At 41.3% G+C, this 25,526-nt stretch overlaps 1 protein-coding gene and 1 long non-coding RNA gene across 4 annotated transcripts in view; both read left to right on the top strand.

Annotated features, from left to right (window-relative positions):
- The first annotated feature begins 1,100 nt into the window (after positions 1-1,100).
- Positions 1,101-7,557, top strand: LOC135236277 (protein FAM181B). The gene has a single exon (XM_064302547.1). It carries the CDS (start codon positions 3,725-3,727, stop codon positions 4,709-4,711), a length of 987 nt encoding a protein of 328 aa, XP_064158617.1. The 5' UTR covers positions 1,101-3,724; the 3' UTR covers positions 4,712-7,557.
- A 1,922-nt stretch (positions 7,558-9,479) lies between these two features.
- Positions 9,480-25,526, top strand: part of LOC135235789 (uncharacterized) — a 188,671-nt gene continuing 172,624 nt past the window's right edge. For all 3 annotated transcript variants that reach the window (XR_010324437.1, XR_010324438.1, XR_010324436.1), the window contains exon 1: positions 9,480-10,280. This is a non-coding gene — a long non-coding RNA (uncharacterized LOC135235789). The remainder of the gene's footprint in view (positions 10,281-25,526) is intronic.

The following is a 25,526-nucleotide window of genomic DNA, read 5'->3' as shown; positions in this document are numbered from 1 at the left end:
CTCCCACACACACACATTCACACACTCTTGCACTCCCTTGAAGCTCAGACAATCATGGCGTCCAAGCACCTTGGCTCACCCAGCGCAGTTAAGAACTCTTGACTATTTCCCTGTTCAGAATTTAAAAACAAATATAATTTACTGTGTCATGCCAAGTATGTCGGTTCAGGGAGAGATATTTGGACAACTCAAGCAGTTTCTAGAGAGATATTTTCAAAGATGGAACTGCTAGCAAACAGCTAATTTCCCTAGCGTCACGGTTGTAGCTTTAGGTACAGGAGCCGGCATTCTCCATTGGGTTGTTTTCTTTCTTTATAAAAGAACGAGTGATAGAAATGAAAGTTACTGCCGTCCTTTTTCTGCCTTCTTGACTTTTTTCCCAGCCATGCAAAAAAAAAGAAAGAAACTGGCAAAGAGAAGCACAGTCTTCAGAACTGGCGTTAGATGGCTGAGTTTGTGCCGTCCTCTTCAGAGTATTGCTAAAAAGAGGCTTTTTTTGTCTTGATTTGCTGGACAAATAAACTTGTCTATGAATGTGGAGTATCTGTATCAAAACACTTTGTATGGGTTATGACTAAAACCTATACATGCAGACTAAATTCAGGGACTAAAATCTGTATATTCAGACTAAATTCAGGGACTAAAATCTGTACATGCAGACTAAATTCAAGGACTAAAATCTGTACGTGCAGACTAAATTCAGGGACTAAAATCTGTGCACACATATTGCTTATTGCTGTGGTGTTAGTCCTGCTCTTGAACACACTCAATCACCGCCTCATTTGCATATCGTTACACACTCTTTCTGTAAATGTTCTATACACACAGATACGTGAATGTATACACACATATTTATGTCATGTTTGTAATAATTTGTATTTTTGTTATATTTAGTTACACTGTGAAAGTAAAACGATATATGAATTACTACGCAAGTTTAAAGCCAGTGTGCAGAAGCACATGGGCAAGCAATACTATTACCTCCAATAACCGATGTGAGGCTAAGAGCAAATTCAATTCACCAACTTAAAAAAAACCTTGTGGTAGAGAAAATCTTTTCAAAAAAGGCCCCCTTTTTTTAAAAAAAGATTTTCTCTACCACAAGGTTTTTTTTTAAGTTGGTGAATTGAATTTGCTCTTAGCCTCACATCGGTTATTGGAGGTAATAGCATTGCTTGCCCATGTGCTCAGGCAAATTTCATAACCAACACTTTTATAGCAATTTATAGCGGGATGAGAGCAGTTTATAGTTTGCTAAATGAACTGAGCCACGAACGAACAAAGTGCGACAAAATTCATTTGCTCGTGTGTTCCTGAGGGCGCCATTTTGTCATTTCTGCAGCAAGATTCTCCCGCACCAAAACGCATCCTTAAAATAGATATGTTCCTTCTGGGTGCTTTTTTCTGTTTGTTGCTAAAACGGCGGTAATGTGCAGCTCTGCAGTCCTTCTAGGCTTAGTGGCGCTTTCTATTGTGTTCACCCGCCGGCCAAGAAACTTCCTGTAAATGCATCATTGTTTACCGGGGGTAGGTTTCAGTCATACCCAGGATTTCTTAAGGTCAACATTTCTTCTGCCACACTGGGTTTGAACCGCACTTTATTCCCCTTTAATTTAACAGCTCCGGCAGCTTTTCCAGTTAAATCGACTGTTCATTATTGAGTTTCTGTTTTACAGAGGGCTGTGAGGTGCAGTTTAATGAATTCCTCGCACAAAGCTCTCTTTCACTGCGGTGGAAGAATAGAAGCTATTTAGACCCTGTTGGGCTGTATGTCAAAGCCAGGCCATAATAGCTGTCAGGCAGGGGCAGAAATTCCCACTGGTGCGGGAATGCGCCAGAAATCAACTTTCGCCATGAGCAGATTAAGACGCAAGCAGGAAGTGGGAGAAGACGTTCGCAAAACAGTGGCACCTGTTTGGGCGCAGAGTTTTTCCCCATATAAAACAGTCCTTCCGCATGATTTGTGCAAAGCTCTGCCATTGATATCTGCCGTGGGCTGTCGAGGAGGAGGAGGAGGAGGAGGATGAGGAAGCTTACCACAACTCCTTCGGTTTTTTCGTGTAAACACGAAGAGGAAGCCTCACTCAAGAGGTGTTGGCATCATACGAGGGCGACTGCAGAAATCAAAAACAGATCCCCTTTAACTGCAATGAACTTTGGACTAGAGTTTGAGGAACACGTTTAAGAAAGTGCTGAAGATTTTTATTTCTAGCAAAAAGTCTGGTATCATTAGTAACTGAAATAAATTCTATGTGTATTTCCAGGAACGAAATGTGATTCCTCAGTTAATTTCACTTATGTAAATTAAAAACACCAGTCTGAAATGAGAATTAAGATTTTGGTGCAAGGCATTCCTATCACCTTCGTCAATAGAATGTACCAGTTTTTTAAAAGTAGTTAAAAAATGTAGTAATAAAAAAAGTAGTTGCATAGATATGGTATGGTTTTTTTAAACAGATGCAGTATACATTAGGGTGTCTAAAGAAAAACATATCTGAGCATAAAACCAATCTTATTCAAAACTTAACATTTGGACAAATAACATTTAGTTTTCAGTTGTTTGTTATTTATAATTGAACAAGAGCTACAAGACTGAGCTGACGCTAAACCCAATTATTACTGTATGTGCAAGAAAATATTTTTTTGCCAACACAAAATATAGTCGGTGTCCGAGTGATATTTGTAAAATATGTGTAAATAAATGAAACTCACAACTTATTGTTTGATCTTTAATTGTATGCATTGCATTTACAATATAATTTTAGTTGGGGAAATGTCAATCTAACACAGGAGAATATCCTAAGGGTATGCAGATATGCTAATTAAAACATTGCACAGAGGCACAAGCACTGTAGCAGATAAAAGTTTTGGTCTGTGGCTAAAAGCCATTGAGGGAGAGGTGGCCTTAGGGATGCAGTGCTATTTAACTCTTAAACCTCAGCTTGTATTCATGGGATAAGTATGTACTCATTAAATACACACCCTGGCCCTTAATAAAATCATGGAAACCATGAAACATAACTGAGAAAAGAGTTCCTACATGCAAATATTCAGATCAAAATATTTGATCAAATCGTATTTTATATTTCTATGCAAAAGAAATTTAAAAATCTTATTAAAGCAGTAATATGGAAGAAATATGAAAAATAGTGTTGCGATCTTTTGATATTCAGGGAAAAATATAAAACAACGAACAGAAGGAGTACTGCTTACAAGGGCTGTTGGTGAGATGGCAAGATCCCACAATTTCATGCCAAAGTTTGAGCTCGCTTGGACGTACATTGCAGAGAAAAACAAGGCACGGGGAGTGAGTGTGTGTGTGTGTGTGTGTGGGGGGGGGGGGGGGGGGGTTCAGGGGATTCTCCTAACGGGTATTGTCCCCCCACACAGCAGGATACTTCAGACAAATCCTTCATAGTTGCAGGTGGTCAAGCGTAAGCAAAGAGTTAAGTCTCGAGGTCTCTGGGCCCCTCCTCTTTGATGTTCTGACATCATTGGCCCCGCCCCCCTCAGAGATCTCTCCCCTTCCCCCAAACACTGTCACTCAGTTCAGTTTCGGAGAGTGCTGCGGGAACAGTGTTGGGACCGACCAAGGGTTTGCTACGCCACCCTGGAATAGGACAAAAACAAGACCAAAAAAAAAAACATGCTTTCTTGAGGCCCTTTCTCTCCCGTGTGGATTGCGTTGTAGGTAAGAGAGCCGTGAATAGCGACCGAATTAGACATGGCTGTGCAGGCTGCCTTCATGAGCTCCCAGTTCATGAACCTCTGTTTCCCCGGCTCCGTCATGGACTACGGAACGGAGAAAAGTTTCGAGGGGCGCCTCCTGGGGGAGGAGGAGCGGGAGGGGGACTTCCGGGAGACCACCCGGGACCTCCTGAGCTTCATCGACTCAGCGTCCAGCAACATCAAGTTGGCCTTGGACAAGCCCGTCAAGTCCAAGCGGAAGGTCAACCACCGGAAGTACCTGCAGAAGCAGATCAAGCGGTGCACAGGGATCATCGCGCCTGGCAACGGCGCCCAGGACACCGCCAAAAGGCAGGGGTCCCCAAACTCGCAGCAGCCCGCCTTCCCGGGGAAGACCGCTCCCAAACGGGACGGGGTCCAGGCCAACCTGCAGAGCAAGAGCCTGGCGGCCCTCTTCGACCCGGCCAAGGACGGCCGGGCTGAGAAGGCCAAGAAGCTGCCGCTGCGCCATCGCAACCTGCCACCGTCCTTCTTCACCGAACCCGCCAACTGCGCCAAAGTCACCTCCACTTCCGGCATGACCCTCAAGGACCTGGAGCGGGGCAACCCAGAGGCGGCAGAGTTCTTCGAGCTCCTGGGGCCCGACTACAGCAACATGATCGGCGACCAGGACGTTTTCGCGCACGGGGTGCCCCTGAGGGTCCAGCAGGAGCCGGCGGGCGGCGGGGTGGACCCCGGGGGCACCTACGACCCCCACCATCTGGTCGGGGGGTTCCTGTACACTGAGCCCTGGGGCCCCTGCGCCGGTCCGGCCAAAAAATCGGGGGTCTGCGGCCCGGGCGAGAACGCGCGGACTGTTCCGCCTGGGTCGACCGCTCTGTACTGCCACTCGGACTCCTCCGCCCCCTCGCCGCTCGAGGAGAGCGCCCTGGCCTTCCCAAACTTTTTCACGGATTGCTCGCTTCCGCAGGTCGCGTACGATTTCGCGGCCGGATACAACAGGGCCGCTTTCCCGTCCCTCTGAGAGATTCCAGTTTCCATGTGGACTACAGCACTGTGTACTCTCAACACCGAGTACTGTAGTTGTTGTTTGTTTGAGTTTGTTTGTATTTGGTTCATAATTCTGCGAGAGATTTTGCCTGCCATGTTTCACATTGCACATACATTGTTCTCTGATAATTATCGTAAACTGAATCTTTTATTTCACTTTAGCAATATCAAATATTAGTATAATGTGCTTAACACTTGAAGTTTGAAGCAAAAAAAATTATCTGAAAAGAGTCAAAACATATCAGGTTTCTTTGATGTCTGCGATCATGAGTGAGGGATTTTGGGTAGAAAATGTCTGAAAGGCGTTTTCAAAGATATTTCTGCAACTTGATTTTAGTGATTGATTTGACTTTAGTGTTGGGAAGGCAAAATGATTTAAATTCAGGGGGGTATTTTTTTTTTCCTCAGGGGTTTTCAGTGGTGACGGTGACAACAAAGTACATTTCCTATTTCCCTGCGACTGTGCCTTCTGTACACAGGGCTGACACATCATCTGGGTGTCAACACACTGGACTGGTGGTTAACCCTTTAAGGCGTAAGATCACAAATATGTGATTAGAATGTTCTTAACTGAACATTCTAGTGCTGGTGTAACAATCACTACTGGTATTTGAAAGCAATTGAGTTCTGAAACACTGTCTGAAGAAAAATTCCAAAAAGCTGTTCAGAGGGTTACATTTTTGATTTATTTATTTTTGGATTATCTTTGTACACCCACATGCAAATACCATGGCTGTAGCAAAACATTTCTTTGCGTTATTATTGTAGAAATAATTCTGGTCAATTTGACCTGGAAGGATTCTCAAAGGATATTCAGAGATTTCATTGTTTTAGTTTGAGTCAGCATTAAACTTGTTATATTATTATTAAATGCACAAGTCTTGCTGAGAAAATAAGTGCGTATTGCTTGACTTTGTTTTTAACATATTTGCAACATTTACAATTATTAATGCGAATGACATTACTGGAGATTACAAAAATACAACTTTGAAAAATGGAAGAACGTAAATATGCTAATGGGAAATATTTTTCAAATGGACAATATGCATATTTAGAAAACCGATATTATTTCATTTAAATTGTAAAAAGCAGAGTTGACAGTATCGACCATGATTAACTTTAAAACTTCTCTATGTGAAATACATCATCGATATTATTTGTTTTATGTGTGGTGATAGAACTTAAAATTTGTGGCTCAAGATCCACATAGGCCAATTAATGAATTGAAAGCTATGTCAAATTCTGGCTGCTCATTTGTTTAGAAACAACACTTGACAGGGATTGATTTATTTTCTTAGAAATGGCAATCTAACATTTTAGAAAATTGATACAAAATGTGGTAATGATTTAATTTTATTATTGTTATTTTTTACTTCAGATAATCCTTTGAGTATGTCCATGTATGGTGTGTCGCACAAATTCCAAATTCCAATATTCATCAGAATAACAAAGACAGATTTCAACTTTTTTACTTAAAAAAGTAAATAAGTCAAATTGCATTATCACTTTTCCCCCTCAATAAAATAAAATAAAATAAAATAAAATAAATTTAGATAAAAATGTTTACAATACATTTGTGTTTATTAAATGTCTAGCCATGGTAATAATTAATGATATATTATTCCAAGAGCAACTCCTAAGACCTGTGCATATCAATACCATTAGCATCAGCATGTTAAATAAAAAATCAGTATTTCTTTGCTCATAGTGTTTTATACCTGCATGATGATCACACTCTTTCAGTACAGAAAGTATATGAATGGACTGAATATCCAGTCCCACCAATTCAGTGATAATGGAAACCAGGTTAATATTTCTCCCGAAATGTGTTTATGGAAAATTTACCATCGAGTGACTTTCGTTTTCAGAGTAACAAAGTAATGCCAGTTAGGGTCAGGAAAACCATTTTAGGTTTCTGTTCAGCACTTACAATACCCTCTAACATTTAAAACAAGGTGAATTAACAGTCAAAATCTAAATAGTCTATATCTACAGTAGTAAATTTTAGTTTGGCGGCAAACAAATCTGACAGCTTACACTGTACATAATATGTATGTTTTTAACTCATGAATTGGTCTAAGCAATACAAGAAAATGTATGTATGCCCTTACTTAAAAATATGTCTATGTATAGTGCGCTGTAGTCCAATTTGTGGATGGTGTCACAGTAAAATGAATTTTAGGAAAACATGCTCGATGGTTCAAATACAACATATACAGTACAATTTTAAAAACGTGTAAAATTCTGTATAATGACTGTGTGAGAAGACAAAAATAAAGCTGGTCTTTATTCCTGTCAAAAACTGACACTACTGTTGTTGTTGAACTGCAGTACATTTAGAGGAAGAAATGAAAATTGTGGTGAACCTATTTTTGACAAATAGTATTGTTTTAGTATATATAGTATTAGAATATATTGTATTAGAAACAACACAAATTTATTTGGCAGAATTTGCCAAAATTCTTAACAGTGCTAGACCAAATAGGGAATATTAGCCTACCAAATTAAATTGTTTTCAATGCTTGTTTATTCTGACAACACCTTACATGGCTATATTTATTTCCAGTGAAGAGTAACTACTTCCAATATGATCATGTCTGAGACTTTGAATCTTCAGTATTTTGCTGTTTTGTGAAATGGGATATTGAATTTTCACAACACATTCGCCAGGATTTCAATCCTTAAAACGCGGAATTAATTTAAGTACAGTGCCATGTTGAAAAAAACGAATTGTAATTGTAAATCTAGGCCGATGTCGATTTTTAGGCCTAAAATGTTCATGTCTTTTTGAACTTTGAAGTATAAAATTCATTAGCGAAATCCGGAATGGAAGTGTATATGTGAAGTAAAGCTTTAACACCCTCATTCTGAACACACATCTCATTTATACAGTATTTTGAAAAGTAGTTGTGGTATGTTTAGGTGGTCTGCTCCCAGTTATACTTAGAGCTGAAAATGAGCTAGCACTGCCCCCTAAAGGTATGGCTTGGAAACAAGATATCTGCTTCTGAACATGACCACTGAACTCCAGTTTTGAAGTTCAGCATTGTGTTGCTTAACCGACTAAGGAAAACATAATTTCTACAGGGTGAGCATTACCTTACTCTGTATATTTATATAAAATCAGATGGATATCACTTCTCAAATGTGAGATACAGTCAACAAAATAAAAAGTAAATATGTCTCATCTTTCCAATAGGACTCATATATAAGTGTTCCCATTGAATTCACTAAAAAGCTTTACAGGTGAGACAAGAAAATATGTTTTGTTCACCTGTGACTTTCCACATACCTAATTTGAGGCGGTGCATTGATAATCTGCAAATAACCGGTTCCAGACATATTCATAAAGAGCTATTATCGTAGCACTCCAGGTTAACAGCTGAATTTACATAACCATGAAAGAAGGCTGCTTTATTGACAACACACACACATAAGAAATGTGCAAATTAATCTGGAATGGATACAGGGAAGAAGACCGATATACAGAAGGGAAGGATCTGCCTTACATTACATGAGATTAATTAAGCAGGCGCTGAACCTCCAGCTCTATATCACCTAAATCTAGCCCTATAGACATCTTGAACTGTGTTTAACTGGTTTCAGGAAGCTCTCCCCATTACACTTAACATGTTATCTGCTGTGGTTGTGCAACCCCAGATCTGCTTCCCATTTAGAACTAACTATTGCCAAAATGTCTTCAAAGCAGTCAGATGTTTAGTGTTAAATCAATGTTTGTGGAGTAGGCTACAAACTGTATGGTCCTACTCTGGTCCCTATAGGATGCATATGTGCTCTGTTAGAGTTGAAGTAACACTGGACATTTTATTGTGCATTAACCTGAACAGGCTCAAGCCTCCATAACTATGAGCTACCACTTCTTTTCACTGCGCAGTCCACCAGCTGAGAGTGTGCAGTTATTGCAATCGAGGAGGGAAAAGCTTGTGCAGCTGGTATATGCAGACTGCAGGCCTGAAGGCCTCTCTTCATTGGCTGACAGGGCAGCGACGACCACAATTTCGGTAACGGAGGCGCCTCCGTACACTGTGAAGTGTGGCAGTGTAACGCTGTAGTCTCAGGACAAGAGGGTCCTGGTTTCGAATCCTGGCCAGGGCCTTTCTGAGCATGCATGGTCTCCCCATGGCCATGTGGGTTTCCTCTGGGTAATCCAGTGTCCTCCCACAGTCAAAAGACATGCTCAGTAGGTGGGGGGCATTAACAGGGTATGGCTGTAAAAGAATGTGGGTGCTCAGTCCACCTACCCTGTATGAATAAAGGTTCATTTAATTTAAAAATGAGAAGAAATTGATTTCATAGGGAACACCTCAGGAGCCCCTTCATTGAGTTTTGTTGTGTGTAAAATTCAAACTGAATAAAACACAATTGCCATTAAATATTAAGTTAATTAAGATAATTATTTATTTTTGCATCCACCCTTTCCCCATAGAACTATTCCTGTAACCAGAATGTTTCCCTGGGGAAACATGACGATGCACTACAAAATAATTCCTGTGGAATAATTTTTCTCATTACAAGGTTATTAATGCATGCAATAATGCATGAAACGCATTGCTTTTTGTTTTTTCTGTTCATGGGGGGGTGTACTACTTACAGCTTTTTCTCTGAAAATATATTTTTTTAATGAAATACCCTGTGGAGGTATATCTAATTTCGTAGTTAATGAGAAATTATGTATAAATGACTAGTAGGCCTAGGGGATATTTTGGGCAACCCCATAAAATAAAAGTTAATAATGAGGTTGTACTATGAAGTTAGTGTCTAACAAATACCTTAACTTTCAAGTGAAATTCTCTTATTGCGAAACATTATCACTGTTTTTAATGTTACTGCTCTTCAACACAATACTTCTCCGCTTATTTCATGATTTGTATCGCCCCTCATGCACCTGTTATGGCACTTACGTTTTTGGTTTATGTACCAAGTACCTAGATTTCTTTTCGTTTAGACATCACAGCAGCAGTTAATCAATGAATTTCAATCCATCACCGCCCCCCCCCCCCTTTGTCCTCAGTTTGAACAGCTGCGCGGTTCACGTCACCGAAGTTGGCTCAAGTTTGAACTTCATACAAGCTCGATTGGAGATTGTGTATGTGTACTAATTTATGGTAGATGCTTGGATAAACTATAACCAATAGAAATGGGAAGTGGAGGGAAAAACGTAAAGAAAAGAGGAGTGCTGAAAAGGAAAAGATTAAAACGCTCAAATCCCTTGACAGTTGCGGCCAAAGGTGCTAAAATCAGAGACACGTTTTACTTATGCATTCCCGATAGTTCAGCAGCAGGTCAACTGAGAAGTCAGGGGAAGCCAGATTACGACCACGATGTTACTGAGCTGACCTCAGAGATTCCAGCCCGGTAACACAGAGACGAAGAACAAGATGACGCAGAACCTTCACAAACTCTAAAAAATTGTCCAAAACCGTTTGTGGAGGATCCGTGTGTAGAGCATCAGGAGTTCTCGTTTTTTGGAAACAATCTTGTTGCAGAAAGTGTACGTCTGCGACACCTGCTGGCTGTTTGAGGTAGGAAACTTTCTCTCCTCTCAAGGGAGTAGCTGGGTTAGTTGTGATTGTGGCGCTTCTACTTTTATACTTTCAGGTTGATGTTGCTTTTCAGAAAGTAAACTTTTCGTGTGGCGCTTCTGTTTTTATACTTTCAGGTTAATGTTGCTTTTCAGAATGTAAACATTTCTTACGCATATCTGCGTTAAGTTAACCAAGCTCGCAGGCTGTTTGGCAGCAAAACACAAGTGTTTGCAATTAAACTGATTGTGTGGGCTGTCGGTAAGGAGTTGTCGACAGGACAAAGCGATAGAACACCGGGTGGATTTTTAGACCCAGTCTACCCTGATTATTTTTACGCTGATGGTATTGATATCAGTTGTTCGCCTAACCTTTATATGCACTTATTGAAAAGTCTCTCTGGATACGCGCATGTGTCGAATGGCTAAATGTAAATGCCATCCAAAATGAGTTTGGACCTGGACTTGAGACCTAAGTAACTTTTGAACAGAATTTCCGCGCCCGCGCGCGCGAGGTGAATCAAAGAAAGCAGGTGCCAACCTCTGTGGCGCGAGATAGGGCTGGACTCTGATTAGTGGCGGAAGCAGAAAGTGCAGGAGGAATGGGGGGTCTAGGGGTGTCTATCAGATCTGGGACAAAGTGCTTTTTCTCCGGAGGTGCTGAAGGAGATGCCGGCCATAAATCTTAATGGCTGGGTTTTAATAACACGCCGACATCAAGATTCAGAGGATCTGACCGTATCAAAATCACTAGATTAACTCACCATGGTCTATCTCAGTCATTGGGAATAGGAAGCGCTCAATGGGGGTTTGGTTCATGGCTCCTTCCATAGATACAATATATTGGCATTCTTGACGTTTTGTCAGGGGGAGAAGCTGGATGATATGATGCCATGGCTTATTTGAGAAATATGAAACTCTGGAAATGCACCTTGTATTGTCATTTGTATATAAACATTTTAATTATATATAAATATGAATTGTTTTTTCCTATTTGGTCTCAGTGGGATATATTAGAATATAACCGGCATAATGTATTGGAGAATATATTTATATGTAATAAAAGTATTTTGAATCACTACTCATAGCTCAGGAGGTAAGACTGATTGTTTGGCAGTCGGAGGGTTGCCGGTTCAAACCCCACCCTGGGCATGTCGAAGTGTCCTTGAGCAAGACACCTAACCCCTAACTGCTCTGGTGAATGAGAGGCATCAATTGTAAAGCGCTTTGGATAAAAGCGCTATATAAATGCAGTCCATTTACCATTTACCATATGTAGAACCAGGATATGGTATTTTTATTGTATGAGGTTAAGGAAGGTTTGTGCACAGCAGTATCCCAAATGGAAGAATTTTGTCAATGGTGTGGTGCCTAAAGTTTTTAGTATATTTTTCACATTGTGAGGACTTTGAATATCTTGAATAATGTTAAATAAACTTGAGCTACAACAGTTGGAATAGTTTACTCAGTTTAGGTTGGAATTGCGCCCTCTGGTGCACTAAAACTGGATTACATTGGAGCTTGCTACCCCCCCCCCCCCCCCCACACACACACACAAACTATTCATTATCTTCATTCATTGTGTCATTGTTCTCAGGTAATTTACTTAATTGATGCCTCCTAAAACTTGAGCAGATGTTGATAGAATCAAATCTATTCTCCATTGAAAGACATCAAAATATAAAATATTAGAAGACCAAAGCAATCAGTGACAAATTTTTATTTTTAGGTTTTGGTTTCCACTAGATGGTAGTGTTGCTGTGTAAGTTGCTGCACTTTGTTTTAGAAAGAAAAAAAAACATCTACTGGAAAATGGCAAAAAAAAAATCCATCAAAATAAGACCAATGCTGTTGAAATACATTTTTTTTAAACTACACAGCACATGTATTCACAGATAAGCCATGTTTATGACTTCACTGTCGATTTTGAATTGCACGTTAGTTGTGCGATTACAGGGTGGGAGTCGGAATGCGTGCAGTGCCCTGTATCCGGCTCCGAGCTTATCGGACACGGGGAACGCATCCTTTGAGGTCCACGGCCGTAATGAGTCACGCGGAGAGATGGGCTTTCGTGCTTATTAAAGCGGTCTGATCGACGCAGAAATGGGAAAATCCTGTAACGCTGAAGATAACATTCGTTCATTTGCAGCGATGACGACGATAATGATGATTGCTGTGTGCGAGAGCTCGCTGCGTATTGTTGAATCGGTTTTCTCTGCAATGAGACGTCTCTAATTTCCCCCAGCGTTTGGCTCATGGGCGAGATGAAATGGGAATGATGGATTTGGCTATGCGTACAAAAAGTGTTGCACAGTTGTTGCATTTTCCCGCTTAAAACTGTGCGCTTTGAAACAAATAATTGACATTTCCTCCCTGTAATGGAGGAAAGGTGGCAATGCATAACCATATAAACCTTGCTGAACAGAGGCTCCTTCATGGCTTTCTCCCTTTTTACTGGCTTGGCTTGAGCATAACTGATTTATGTGGAAATCAAATAAGACGTTGGTGCCTCTGGAGGCCATTTTGAAAGAGTCACCTGTTTTGTTCTTGCTGGTGATGTTACTTATGTTTTTATGGTGAACATAATGTATGAGGGATTTTTCTGCCAATTAATGCAGAAGGACATGTTAATTACATTTTTTTTGGGTGTATTTGGAGTCTGAGAGCCTTTCTTGAAGGACCAGACACCACATTCATATTTTGCCTTGTCTTTAAAGAGCGATCTTTTTGTTTTTGTCCACACTAGCAACAGGAGATGTAGACACATCCTAACAGGCACTTCAGCCCAATGAAGAATTTCTCAATCTTGTGTGCACTAGATTTGCTCATGTGGGACTGGCCATCATGATGCAAGAAGGTAAATGATGGCTTAAAAAAATATTTTGGGACGCCCCCCCCCCCCCCAATTCTTGCATACTAGTTCTTGTAATGCCGGTAGTACTATGACTCTGTGACCTCACATTAAAGCTGTGCCACCCACACCCACGCAGTCGATGCTGCCGTGTGTGCGCGCGCTGTGTCAGTGAAGCCACCCACGAGTGCCGCTGTTTTCAGACATTTTGAAAGAGTCACCTGTTTTGTTCTTGTTGGTGATGTATGGTATGGTATGATGCGGGGAAAGTCTTTTTTTTTGTAGCATTTGTCAGTGTCTCTTGTGGGCTTCTCAGACCAGTGGAAAAACATCTTGCTGTAGCTTGCTAATATTATGAACCTTTATTTCTCCATGTTTTCAGTTCTGTGTATATGTATAAGCATATGCAGTGTTGGCCATAATTTTATTTTCTCATTTGGCACTTGTCCAATCAAGATTCTTTTCAGCCTGCTGGCTTGCATGGGCACATGCACACGATTGGTATCCACACAGGCCTTTCGGCCCGAGCGCAGTCATAAATATTGATATTTTGTTGTGCGGTGGTTTGTTTTGCAGTCCCCCACACGTCCACTTGCATACCACCATACAATGCGGAATTACCCTTTCTTTCCTTTTCAATATGACATTTGCACATAATTTGCGCAGAGGAATGAACTGGAGGGGCATTAATTGAACATCCGCTAAGTTGTCTCTTGGGAAAATCCCTGCTCCATTCAAATGGAAATTTACGAGGGCGGTGAACGTATGGGGGATGGATTGGTGGAATGCTGTTGTGTTTTTATGAAACTCTGCAATCTAGTGAATCAAGAGACTTGAGCATCACGCATTCCTTTTGAGTCGATGTTCACTCGTTCAGTGACATCCACGCAAATGTTGTTGCTAAGGATCGAGCAGAACATTAAAAATCTCTGATCTTTCACCCCTCAAATGTCCTTTGGGGCCCTCCCACACCATTAAGGCTTTTTCAGTGTTCCACAATGTGACATTTACACTTCCCTGTGCTTTCAAAAGCCCAATACATCAATACCCAGCCCACTTGAACGTGCAGAGAAGACTCCCAGTTCCTTTACTATGAACTGCTCCAGGAACTCTCGTATTTGCTGCAAATTGAATAAATGAATATAGCATTTCAGCAGCTGAACTCACATTGTGAAATATCCAAAGGTGAAGGACTGTTATGATATTTATTTGGCCTTGCAAAGCTCCAGCAGTCTTGCTAATATTTAGATGTTGTTTCATTTTCATTTCTCACTAGTGTTAAATAAAGTCTACTTTGTGCGTGTGCGTGTGCGTGTGCGTGTGCGCGTGCGCGTGCGCGGCAACACCAGCTGTGCAGCACACCAATGATGACCGTTTCAGTTCCTTTTGCTTTGAATTCTGACGACAGCAGACGCCTCCCAAGATTGACTTGTGCAATATTTTCATGCAAATCATATTTCCAAATCTTTTTTTTATAAAATCCATTTCCTTCATAGATGAGGGATTTGTTAGCCCATGTCAGACTCCAGTTTCCACAAGCACTGCAGGCTCCAACCTGCAGGTTGGCTCCTGCAAAATGCAAAGCGCTATTGCACCGAATATTAGGCTATTTTATTGCGCTGCGGGAATCAATATTGCCAGTGGTCTAGACAAATAGTTATTTTCATTTGTTTTGTTAAGCTTCTGTATGCGAAGGATTATTCAAAGTCTGTTCCCAAAAAAATTGTAACTGCAGAAGTTATAAAGATTCATAAACAATTGAAAACATTAACTGCTAAAATCAATGTAAGTAAAATCAGCTTTCAGTTCTGTGCTTATTTATGCTCAATTTGATGATGGCATGCCCAGAAAGGCAGTTTACCTTACAATGCATCCTTACCTTTGTAATGCACTCTGTTATATTTTCTCTGTATATGGGGGAATACAGAAAATAACTGTACTTTCATTGCACTCCCAAACAAGTGAGCAGCAGTGGTCCAAGTGAGACTCCGCTGTCAGTTTTAATCTGACTGATCCCTCCTGATCTTCCCTCCCATTATACCTGGAGTAGTTTGCACTGTTCAGTCATCTGAAGGAGCGAATTAATCAGGATACAATGAAAAGTTGGCCTTGGAGGAGGGAAAAACATATCCCACAATCCTTTGCCGCATACTGCAGTCATGCCGTAATAAAACAATGTAAACCGTTAACGCATAACCTGTCCAAATCACCAGTTTCAATGATCTGCACATTGCCATGGAGAAAAAAATAAAATCATAGCTTGGCTCCACTACCTATGCATCATGTAATAAGAAATCCTCTGATAAAAATTTCCTCTTGAATTATGGCTTTGCATTATAAGTGCTAGCCTAGAGACACAAAAACACTGACAAAAGCTGACCAAGTGAATCTGAATAGTTGAATAGCCTTGTTACAGTCTATTCATATGCACTGTAGTATGCACTACTGTCCATAGCTGCATGCACATTGGTAATTTTAGTTTCATTTTATCAAGCCACAATATTGTATTTTTCAAAATTTTTTACTGTGGTGGTACTTTTAGTCTATAAAGTCTTTTGTTACCATGACATCTGTGCACAGTTTCTCTGGAGAGCTGGCACAGCTGTTGCCTGCTTGGGGAAATTTAAGTGTCGATCATTCAGCGCATAATTAATTTGAATACATAGTTCTGTAGTGGAACAGCAGTTTTTGTTACTTATGTTTTTATGGTGAACATAATGTATGAGGGATTTTTCTGCCAATTAATGCAGAAGGACATGTTAATTAAATTTTTTTTGGGTGTATTTGGAGTCTCTGAGAGCCTTTCTTGAAGGACCAGACACCACATTCATATTTTGCCTTGTCTTTAAAGAGCGATCTTTTTGTTTTTGTCCACACTAGCAACATGAGATGTAGACGCATCCTAACAGGTACTTCAGCCCTTCAGCCCAATGAAGAATTTCTCAATCATGTGGGACTGGCCATCATGATGCAAGAAGGTAAATGATGGCTTAAAAACATATTTTGGGACAGCCCTCCCCCCGATTCTTGCATACTAGTTCTTGTAAGGCCGGTAGTAATATGACTCTGTGACCTCACATTAAAGCTGTGCCACCCACACCCACGCAGTCGCTGCTGCCGCTGGTGTGTGTGTGCGCGTGTGTGTGTGTGTGTGTGTGTGTGTGTGTGTGTGTGTGCGTGTGTGCGCGTGTGTGTGTGTGCGCGCGCTGTGTCAGTGAAGCCGCCCACGAGTGCTGCTGTTTTCAGACCTCGGGTCCGTGCGTTAGAGCCACGCGGCCAGAGTGGGCGTGGACAGCGATTCCTGGGGAAGAGCCGCGCGACTTCCGAAGGCAAACGGGTCATCCCGTGTTCCAGGAGCTCAAATGACGAAAAAAAAAAAAAGATTTACGCCGATCCTAAAAAAGAACCATGAACGCAAAGATTGGTTTGGTCAGCGCGTACTGTTCCTACCCTCACCGGCACACTACAAGATAGATCCTGCCTATTGGAGGAGAGATTCTTCTGTAACCAATGACCTCTCTGCACACTGCTTAGTAACTGGAGGGTTGACGTACTTGTCGAATGGAGGTCTGTTTGACCGCAGCAATAAAAATGGTTGGTCAATAATGTTGATGGTCTGTACACAATGTCTGAGATCTGAAGGAGTTGTCTTCAGACAAATACATTCTGCATTTCAGTTTTATCTCTTGAGAAAGGTCAGAGCATATTTCAGTGCCCACAATGTTCACACGCATGACATTCAGCCAGAGACAAAGACAAAAAAAAAAAGAAAAAAAATTGCTGCCTCATTCTATAGGGTTGGCCCCTGGATATACTTTAAAAATATTTTTTTCTGGGTTTGAAAAGAATGAAATGTGTTCTTTTTGTCTACTAAACAAAACTGTTAATCATTCCTGAGGAACAGAGCTTACTGGATGTCTGCTGCTGGGTGGATTACTGTGCCTTCACATTTCCCTTTTCTCCTTTTTTTATGACTCTGGAAGCTGGTGTTGCCTTTCTTCTTTCTGCTGGAATAGATTAATTTCCCTGGGCACAATGTCTGGCTGCCAGCCAGCATGCTCAAGGTAATCCTTCTAAGGCTGAGATTGTGATTTGTGTGATCTCCAGTCATTATCCCACCCTAACCTCACTTCTCTAATGAAATAACAACTTTATACACAAAATGCATGAAGGTCCCTCAGGGCTTCAGGTACGCCGCTGCAAAATGCATGCGCCACTGATTAGTCACCTCGGGTAGACATGGGGAAGGGGGGAATGAGGAGAGAAATAACACAAACTGGAAATAGGTAGAATAATGGTGAGCGAAGCACTGTTTAAGAAGCATATCCTGCAGGGAGAGAAGGAAAGGGGGAGAGAGAGTGACTGAGACAGTGAAAGTGTGAAAACAATGCTTGCATTGCAATGCTGGTAACCCCAGGGCAAAGCTTTCCCTGTTGAATGCAATTAAAAAAAGCTTTATTCATCAGTCACATTTGATGGGCACATTTTTAGTTCACTGTTATATCTGTTTAGGGGGAAATGGAACACCAGACAGTTTATATCCATAAAATTGACAGAAATGCTTATGTAAGGGTATGCTGCTGAAGGTTTCTGTCAGGCCAACAGAATACATCCAAAGTAGCCAGGCTGCCCAACCCTGTTCCTGGAGATCTACTGACCTGTAGGTTTTTGCTCCAGCCCTGACCAAGCCCGCATCATTCAACAGCTAGAGGCCTCATTGAGCTGCTAAATAGTAGACTCAGGTGTGCCAAATTAAGGTTGAAATGAAAACCTACAGTATGGTAGAGCTCCAGGGACGGGGTTGGCAGTTCTGCTATAGACAAAACAGGGAATGAATTGGACTGAAATAAGCTAACTATGCAAGTTCTGGAAATGGGACAGGTGTACAATTAGCTGAAATACAGATGCTTTGCACTTGTCCATTTTAGGAGCCCATGTGTCTCCTAACAACAAAGGTATAAGAACCAACCAGTATACAGTAATTAAATAATTTTTTAAATTCAAAACGCTTTATTGGCATTGCAAATATAGGCACTTGTGTTGCCAAAGCAGAGGTTACATAATACAACTATGTACAATATGAGCCGCGTTTCCACCGCAGGAACTATACCCCGGAACTAGGAACCTTTTGAGGAACTCAGTGCGTTTCCACCGCAGGAACTAGGGTCTAAATTTAGTTCTGGGGGCTTTGTTTTACCCCCCAAAACGTTCCTGCTCGGGGGGTAGTACTTTCCGAAAGTACAGGAACCTTTTGGGTGGAGCTTGCAGCGCTGAACATTTCTGATTGGTCGAGTACTCGTAGCGTTTGTGTTGTATTTATTTTCCGCCATTACCCGCCATGTTTGAAAATATGCAGCGGCAAACCAATTTATTTTCATAACTTCAAATCAAACTTGTATGTTATGCGGCGCAGTAGCCTACTTTTGGTTATAGCCTATCAACGTCTTGGAATTATAACGTGTGCTCTTCTGTTCTTTTCTTGCTTTAGTATTCGTTTTATAAAATGCTAAGCATTCGTGCTGGGACAGCATATTACGTAGGCTACCAAAACATTCAAACGGATTAATTCGGTTGCTGAATATTTTCTTCCGGATTTTCTTTGTTAGCCCGTTGTAATTGACTCAAAACGTTTGATACAGTTATGTGAGGTATGCGGTAGTTCTGCATAATTAACATTGGTGATACAGTACAAGCAAACTGGAAATCACCTTCCGCACTTTTTATCCGGGTAAAATAACAGGTTAATTCTAGTAATCTTCCCTTCAGCTTTTTCAGACTGCCGTAATTTTACTCAATTTTACTGCCATTTTTCAATTCCACGAAAAGACCAGGAAGACTATGGACTCATTTATGGTGCATGGTTCGCATCTGGAGGGCACACTTCGCTGCTCGGCTAGCAGTAACTTCGAAGGAAAGCAAACGGTGGCTGTACCACTACTAATTTACATTTTCACGCAAGTCCGAGTTTTCGTTCTATTCTTGTCATTTTGCGATTAGCCTATATGGAATTGACGACGAGAAAGTAATAAAACAGCTAATTGTTTACAACGTGTGCATGTTTTCTGCTGTTAATGAATGTGTTTGAGAGGATATATGAAAATCAATAAATACAAAAGTAACCATATATAGTCATTGTTGGTAACCCGTTGTATATAAGTGGAATAAACCCCTCCGGGCTGTCCCGGTTATTAGAAAATAACGTAGGCTACTTCGGTGGTAGTATGGGGTTACAGAAGAAATCATATGACAGATGGACCGACGACAACGTCAGTGGGCTAATTTGCCTAATCTTCGCGGTACTTTAGACCCCGGTGGAAACGCAGACAACCATTGGCTGAAGGAACCTTTTAGTTCCTGGTAAAGTAGTTCCTGGGACTGAAAGTTCCGGGTAATTTCGGTGGAAACGCGGCTATGGATTGTAGATTGAGTTAGTTGAAAGATAAAAAAAAAAAAGCCATAACAAAAATGACTGTGGGCGTGCATGTCCATGGGTATGTGCTCTGTTGTGTGCACGTTTGTTTGCGTGTATAAACACTCATTAAACAATATGATGATCTTTGAATATGCTGAACATTTAATATGTTTGTGGGCTCTGGTTTTATGGCTCTGTGAGCAGCATTATCCTTCATGGCCTTTTGCAGATGCATGCTGAGGGTTATGGCTGGTGGCAGAGATTCTGTGGCCCCCAGCTATCAATCTTGTTATTGTGTTCACATCTGCTCCTTCACTTTACCTGAAGTGACCTGAAACTGGTGCGATATTTTTTACTGGTACACATAAAAGGGACCGAAGCATAAAATGTTCATCTTCAGCAGCAGCAGAGATGGATTTTATTTATGTATTTATTGTCTGGTTCCAAATTGTCGCTCTATCCCCCCCCCACCCCCAACAAAAAAAAGAAAAAAAAAAAAAAGTTTTAGAACTCTGCATATGAGGCAATACACTTCACCGCCAGAAGGGGAGCTGTGGCGGATGGGCTAATGTCGTAAAACTCTGTAATTTCAGGGGTCATGTAAAGCTGTACAATCTCCCTTCATCTGAACTTTACAATTAGTGTTTCTTTTTCATTAGCGAGCAATAGCATTAGGGTAAGATTAAATCTTCTGAGGTGAGACACGGAGGTGGAAAGTGATGGTGTGATATTCAGATGAATTGCTTTTCAAATAATTAGATTAGACAGCACGGGCGTATATTAGCTGCCTTCCCTGGGGTACTGAAAGAGAAATTGAAAGATGGAAATAAATTAGGAAATTGAAATGAACACTGCTTTTGGCACGGGGATGGCAAAGGGGTTGGGGGGGGGGTGCTGGGGGGTGGGCAGCATTTGCAGTGAGCTCCTGTTGTAAAGCGCCCTGGATTTCCCTGACCTGAATGGAGGGTTTCTCATCATGAATATCAAATGCAGCGTGTCCCTAGGTGTTGGCTTTGTGAAATTAACCGTACGAGTGAAATGGTAAAGCATGCCGCTTTGAGAAAGTGGCACTGAAGACTGGATGAATACATAACTATGTGCTGTTTTTCTTATATTTACAAGTAATATGTTTACAAATTCAGAGGCAGTGATCTACCTTGATTGATACAGTACATAGTAATAGTTTTTGATGGAAGAATCATGCCTCAGTGGATACTACTACGACCTGTACTGCTGCTACTACTAATTCTGCTGCTACTACTACTACACATTGGTTAGTTCTGCACAGCAGTTTGACTGGGCTCTGGGATGCTCTCTCTTGCTCTCCAGGGTGCCTTCAGATGCGGCAGCTCCTTTTGGGAGGGAGCATGAGGGTTTACTGAGTCAGTTAGCAGCAGATGTAGGGGGATGGGATTAGCAGGCCAGATGGAAGCTTCCAGATTGGATATTTGGCCAGGATGCTGGGGTTAACACCCATGTTCTTTTGATAAGTGTCACAGGTTCTTCGCACAGCGAATCAGGACCTTGATTTAACAACTCGTCTCGTCCAAAAAAAAAAAAGTTACATCTGCACTGCGACATTGGCCCAAGAGGGGTTACTGCCCCCTACTGGCTCCACACCACACCACACACAGCAGAAAAGTAAAGTGTTTTTTTTTTTCTTTTTTGAGATCATTAGAGTTATGTTTTTGATTGACCCTAAAAACTTGCATTTATCAGACTGAAGGAAGGCAAAATGAAGAAAGATAAGAGGTTTATTTCTCAGTGGGATACCTGAGCACCTCTTACCTGTTCAGTGTTCCACTTTTAAGTGGACCCCCAAGTGGTGCTCTGTGAAAGAATTCTAAAGCCACTGAACCGTTTCTTGCCTTCAGTTCAGTTGTTATTGATGGAATTCTTTGTAATGCTTGGTTCTGCAAATGGGCTCATAACCTGCCTCTTGAATTTCTACTCTTCTGTTTGGGAACCAAAATTGTGATTTTTACATTACGTGGTTGTCCGTCATGTTCTCACATACGCCTTTTTTTTGTGTGCTTGTGCTAGATTCCTGATCAGATAATTTAACTAAGGCTACTTTCTTTAGAAGGATTTGGCAGTATACTCGTGGGGAGGAAACGTCCTTCCTTCTCACAGGATTTCTAAATCTGTTCCTTGCGTCATTCCACAGAGGCCGAAGGCAACGTGCAGCAGTAACCCAAACAGTTTCCTAGAAAGTCTGCACCTCTATTCTGCTCTATTTCAGATATATATTTTTTTTTTTTTCCTGAAATAGAGCAGAATAGATGTGCAGACGGCCATTCTTTCTGCGCCATTATAGAGATGGGATAAGCAGCAACACTGGTACAGCTCGGTAGTGAAACAAGGTGCCTGTCTTTTTTTTAACGTTCCTTTTGGTAAGATCGACAAATATATGCAAATGACTCCATCATTAGCATTTCAATTTCAGAGGTGTCTTTCCAAGTGCCTGCATGTATCGCATTAAATCTGAGTTAATTACTGCATTTCTACAGCCAAACTGCTCCTAACACATTTTATTATGTAATGAATATAAATGCTCTGCTCTTGCTCTTGTTCATTCCCTTTTCACTGCAGTTTTTTTTTGTTTTTATCCCAAAATCTTGTCCAAATATAAGCAAACATGAACCAACACCAGGAGCGGAACAGAAGCACCTGACCGTGTTTGTGTTTATTCGTTGTGAGGTTTATCACCTTTCTGTATCTAAACAAACGCAGTGGAGCAGAGCGGCTCGGCTCCTGGTGTTGCCACACATTTACTCAGGATATGATATACTGATGGGACTGTAATAAAACTGCGTTGGGGAATCATTTAAGTCAAATCATTTAAATTTTATTTTAACCCCCCCCCCCCCCAAAATAAATAAATAAATAGTGATACAGAGGGAGCATGATAGTATATACATTTGCAACCAAAGTCACTTTTTCTGGACAAAAGAAAATGCGTGGCATTCATCATTGTCAAGGAGAAAATCGAAAGACTGGATACCAGCACTGCCCCTCGTGACAAATAGTTGCTTGCGAACAAAATGGGATCCTTCTTCCTAAGAGAACCTGTGAATGTGGTTGATTTGTCAGGACACGATTTGTTCGAAGAGGAAAGAAGGAACTGTGTCAGGATGCTAAAATATAAGGATTCGGTAAAGAAGGTGATTGAGTTCATTAAACTGTACTGTCATTTGATGCATTAGTATAAATATTGAAAACGCCTTAATTGTCATGGCATGTCCACAAAGTAAATTTTAAAAGCATGGCGTAGGCTTGGGCTAGGCCTGGTTTACTAGCTTGACGAAGGCTAGTAAGCCGAAACGCGTAGGTACAACATGCTTTTAAAATGATTTCCTCTTTGGAATTTTTAATACTTTTACTGAAAAGTGCCTTGTTATTTTTTGTTATCCACAGTACATGTTCTGGTTTTTTTTTTTTTTTTTTTTGGGTGGAAGAGTGGACAAAATGGAGGAGTAGGGAGCAGTAGCAAACTTTTACCTGGCCTCCTCCCCAAAGTTGTGCTCGAGGCGCCAGCCGGCCAGCTACTCTTTGACAGGTGCGCTTAATTAATAGGACCGAGAGGAACAGCTGTGTGGCGAATAGAAGTTCATTGACCATGGAAAGACAAATATGGACCAGCTGGTTTTCTGAAAGCAGTCACTTTTTTGAAGAGGCCCAATTTCTTTTTCCCCTCGCTGGTTGGATTCTTCCTCGCATACTGGCATCGTCTTCCAAATGATGTATGAAGTAATACATTGGGCGCTTATAAAGCTACGTTTCATTAGAATTGTTTTTGAGCTTGAACTACTTTCATAACCATAAAAAAGAACACCAGTTTTCATATTGATTAGTGTAGTTTAAGTTTAGTTTGATTTTGTTTTTGGTGTGGGTTATGTCCAGTTTTTTCCCTGAATGCAAGTGTGCAGGGTGTGTACAGGTACGTGTGTGCATGTGCTTTGGGTGCATGTGTGTGTATGTATGCATGCATGCATGTGCTTTGGGTGCGTTTTCGTGTGTGAGGGGTATGTATGTATACGTGTGCTTTGGGTGTGTGTGTGTCTGAACGCTGCCTGTGTGCATGTGAGTGTGTGTGTCTGAACGCTGCCTGTGTGCATGTGAGTGTGTGTGTCTGAACGCTGCCTGTGTGCATGTGAGTGTGTGTGTCTGAACGCTGCCTGTGTGCATGTGGGTGTGTGTGTCTGTATGCTGTCTGTGTGGGTGTGTATGTGGATGTAAGGTGGTCAGTTTGACAGTACAGGGAACTGAGCTTGGGCTTGGATGTAATGAGGCTCATTATGTGTGAAACTGTACTTTAAGCTTTTGATGTTTTGATCAATACCATTAAAACAAAATGGGAAGTGGGGAAAAAATGGGAAGGTTTTGTGTGTGTGTGCGCGTGCGTTCATATTTTAGGGAAGAAAAGAGTAAATATAAATAAATAGCACAGTACAAAGAAATGAGCACTGGGTGTGAGTTTTGTCAGTGTACATGTTGTTAAACCTCAGCAGCGGTAGAAGTCATGCCCCCTCAGTAATCGCACATTTGTTGCTCACCCCTGTCGGCTTCATTATCATAATGTACCGGCCTTGTGGAGCCTTCATTAGCATGTGTGCGAGCAGTTTGGATGGCGGGTTGACCCCTTAAGTCAGGTGTGATATATAATCATTTGTTGTGTCGCATTGGCGAATAGTATTTGACATTGCTCGTTTTGTGTTCTTAATAAAGCGCTTGCCTTTGAATCATTTGAATTTGTATCCCCGTGTTAATGAGGGTGTAATGCTTTTGCTTTGTCCTCCACTGGCCGATTTTATCACAAATGAACAATGTCTACTGTGTTCTCCGTACTCAAAATACTTGCAACAGATTTTACTGTAGCCAGGTCTCTCACCACTATAGACCTCATACACCAGCCTGTGATAGTGAAAGACCATCTATGTGACAGAAAGTGGAAAAGATAGTTGAGACGCCATGCCCATTATCACGTCCTCACAACCCAGTGTCCCAGTGCATTGACATGAAAATGGCAGTTACAGAGACAGGCCTCATTCTCCTCAAAGGCTTCAGGACTACATGGTCTTTGTGTGAAGTATAGCCTGTTGTAATTTTAACTTCGCTGTCATCTTCAAGTCTAGCGAATCTCCAGCAATTTAGCAGGGAGAGAGCAGCATACTTTCATGCAAAGTTTTGAAAAGGAAAAACGGTCCGTGGTGTGTAGTGTGTAATTTAAGTACTTGAGTTTCAGTGAATAGTGGAGATCTTTCAAAGGAAGCTTGGAAACCTGGTATTTTTATACTTTCTGGACTTTTTTTGGGGAAAGAAGGACAGTCTGATGGAAATGTATGCAAAGTTTCAAGTTCCACTAATTACCAGCATATATTCCTTTCATTGGGTAGAATTATTCATATTCGTTCCTGCAATTATTTATGGACAGAAAAGTAAGATTACTAAGTAAAAGTATTACTATTCATATGAGGCTTTTTTTGGCGATTCCTGCTCATTCGCCAAATGTTCACTTGTTCTCTTCTCTAGATGTGGGCTTGTGATGTGCTTTGAAGGTCTGCCCTTTCAACGGTAATAACTCCTGCACTAAGAGAGATAAGCCTGTGCCATGGCTTATGGAGAGCCCTGGAACATGGTTTTTAGAAGCTGTTTTCACGACCTTGCTTTTGGCCGGCTGTAGCGAGCAGAAGGTGACGAGCAATAGAATTTTGTTTTGATTGTGCTAATTTGACTGGCTTATGGCGTAATTGATCGAATGATGGAATGGTTCTGGGTGCTTTTTCAGGGGGATTAATTGACCGACTGGCGACATCACAATGTCCCTCCACCCCCACCCTTCCTCTCCTCCAGTGGTTGAAATGAACGTGGTCTATACTATTAGGTTTTGGCAGAATACCAAGCTGAGCATTGGAGATGCAGCCAAGTGGAGAACTCTATACTGAATCCCACAAAATCCTTGCTGATCTGAGTCCCCATAAGGG

Source organism: Anguilla rostrata, chromosome 12, assembly GCF_018555375.3.
Source record: "Anguilla rostrata isolate EN2019 chromosome 12, ASM1855537v3, whole genome shotgun sequence".
Classification (NCBI taxonomy): domain Eukaryota; kingdom Metazoa; phylum Chordata; class Actinopteri; order Anguilliformes; family Anguillidae; genus Anguilla; species Anguilla rostrata.
Note: the sequence above shows the minus strand (reverse complement) of the source record. Positions and strands in the feature narration are given on the sequence as shown.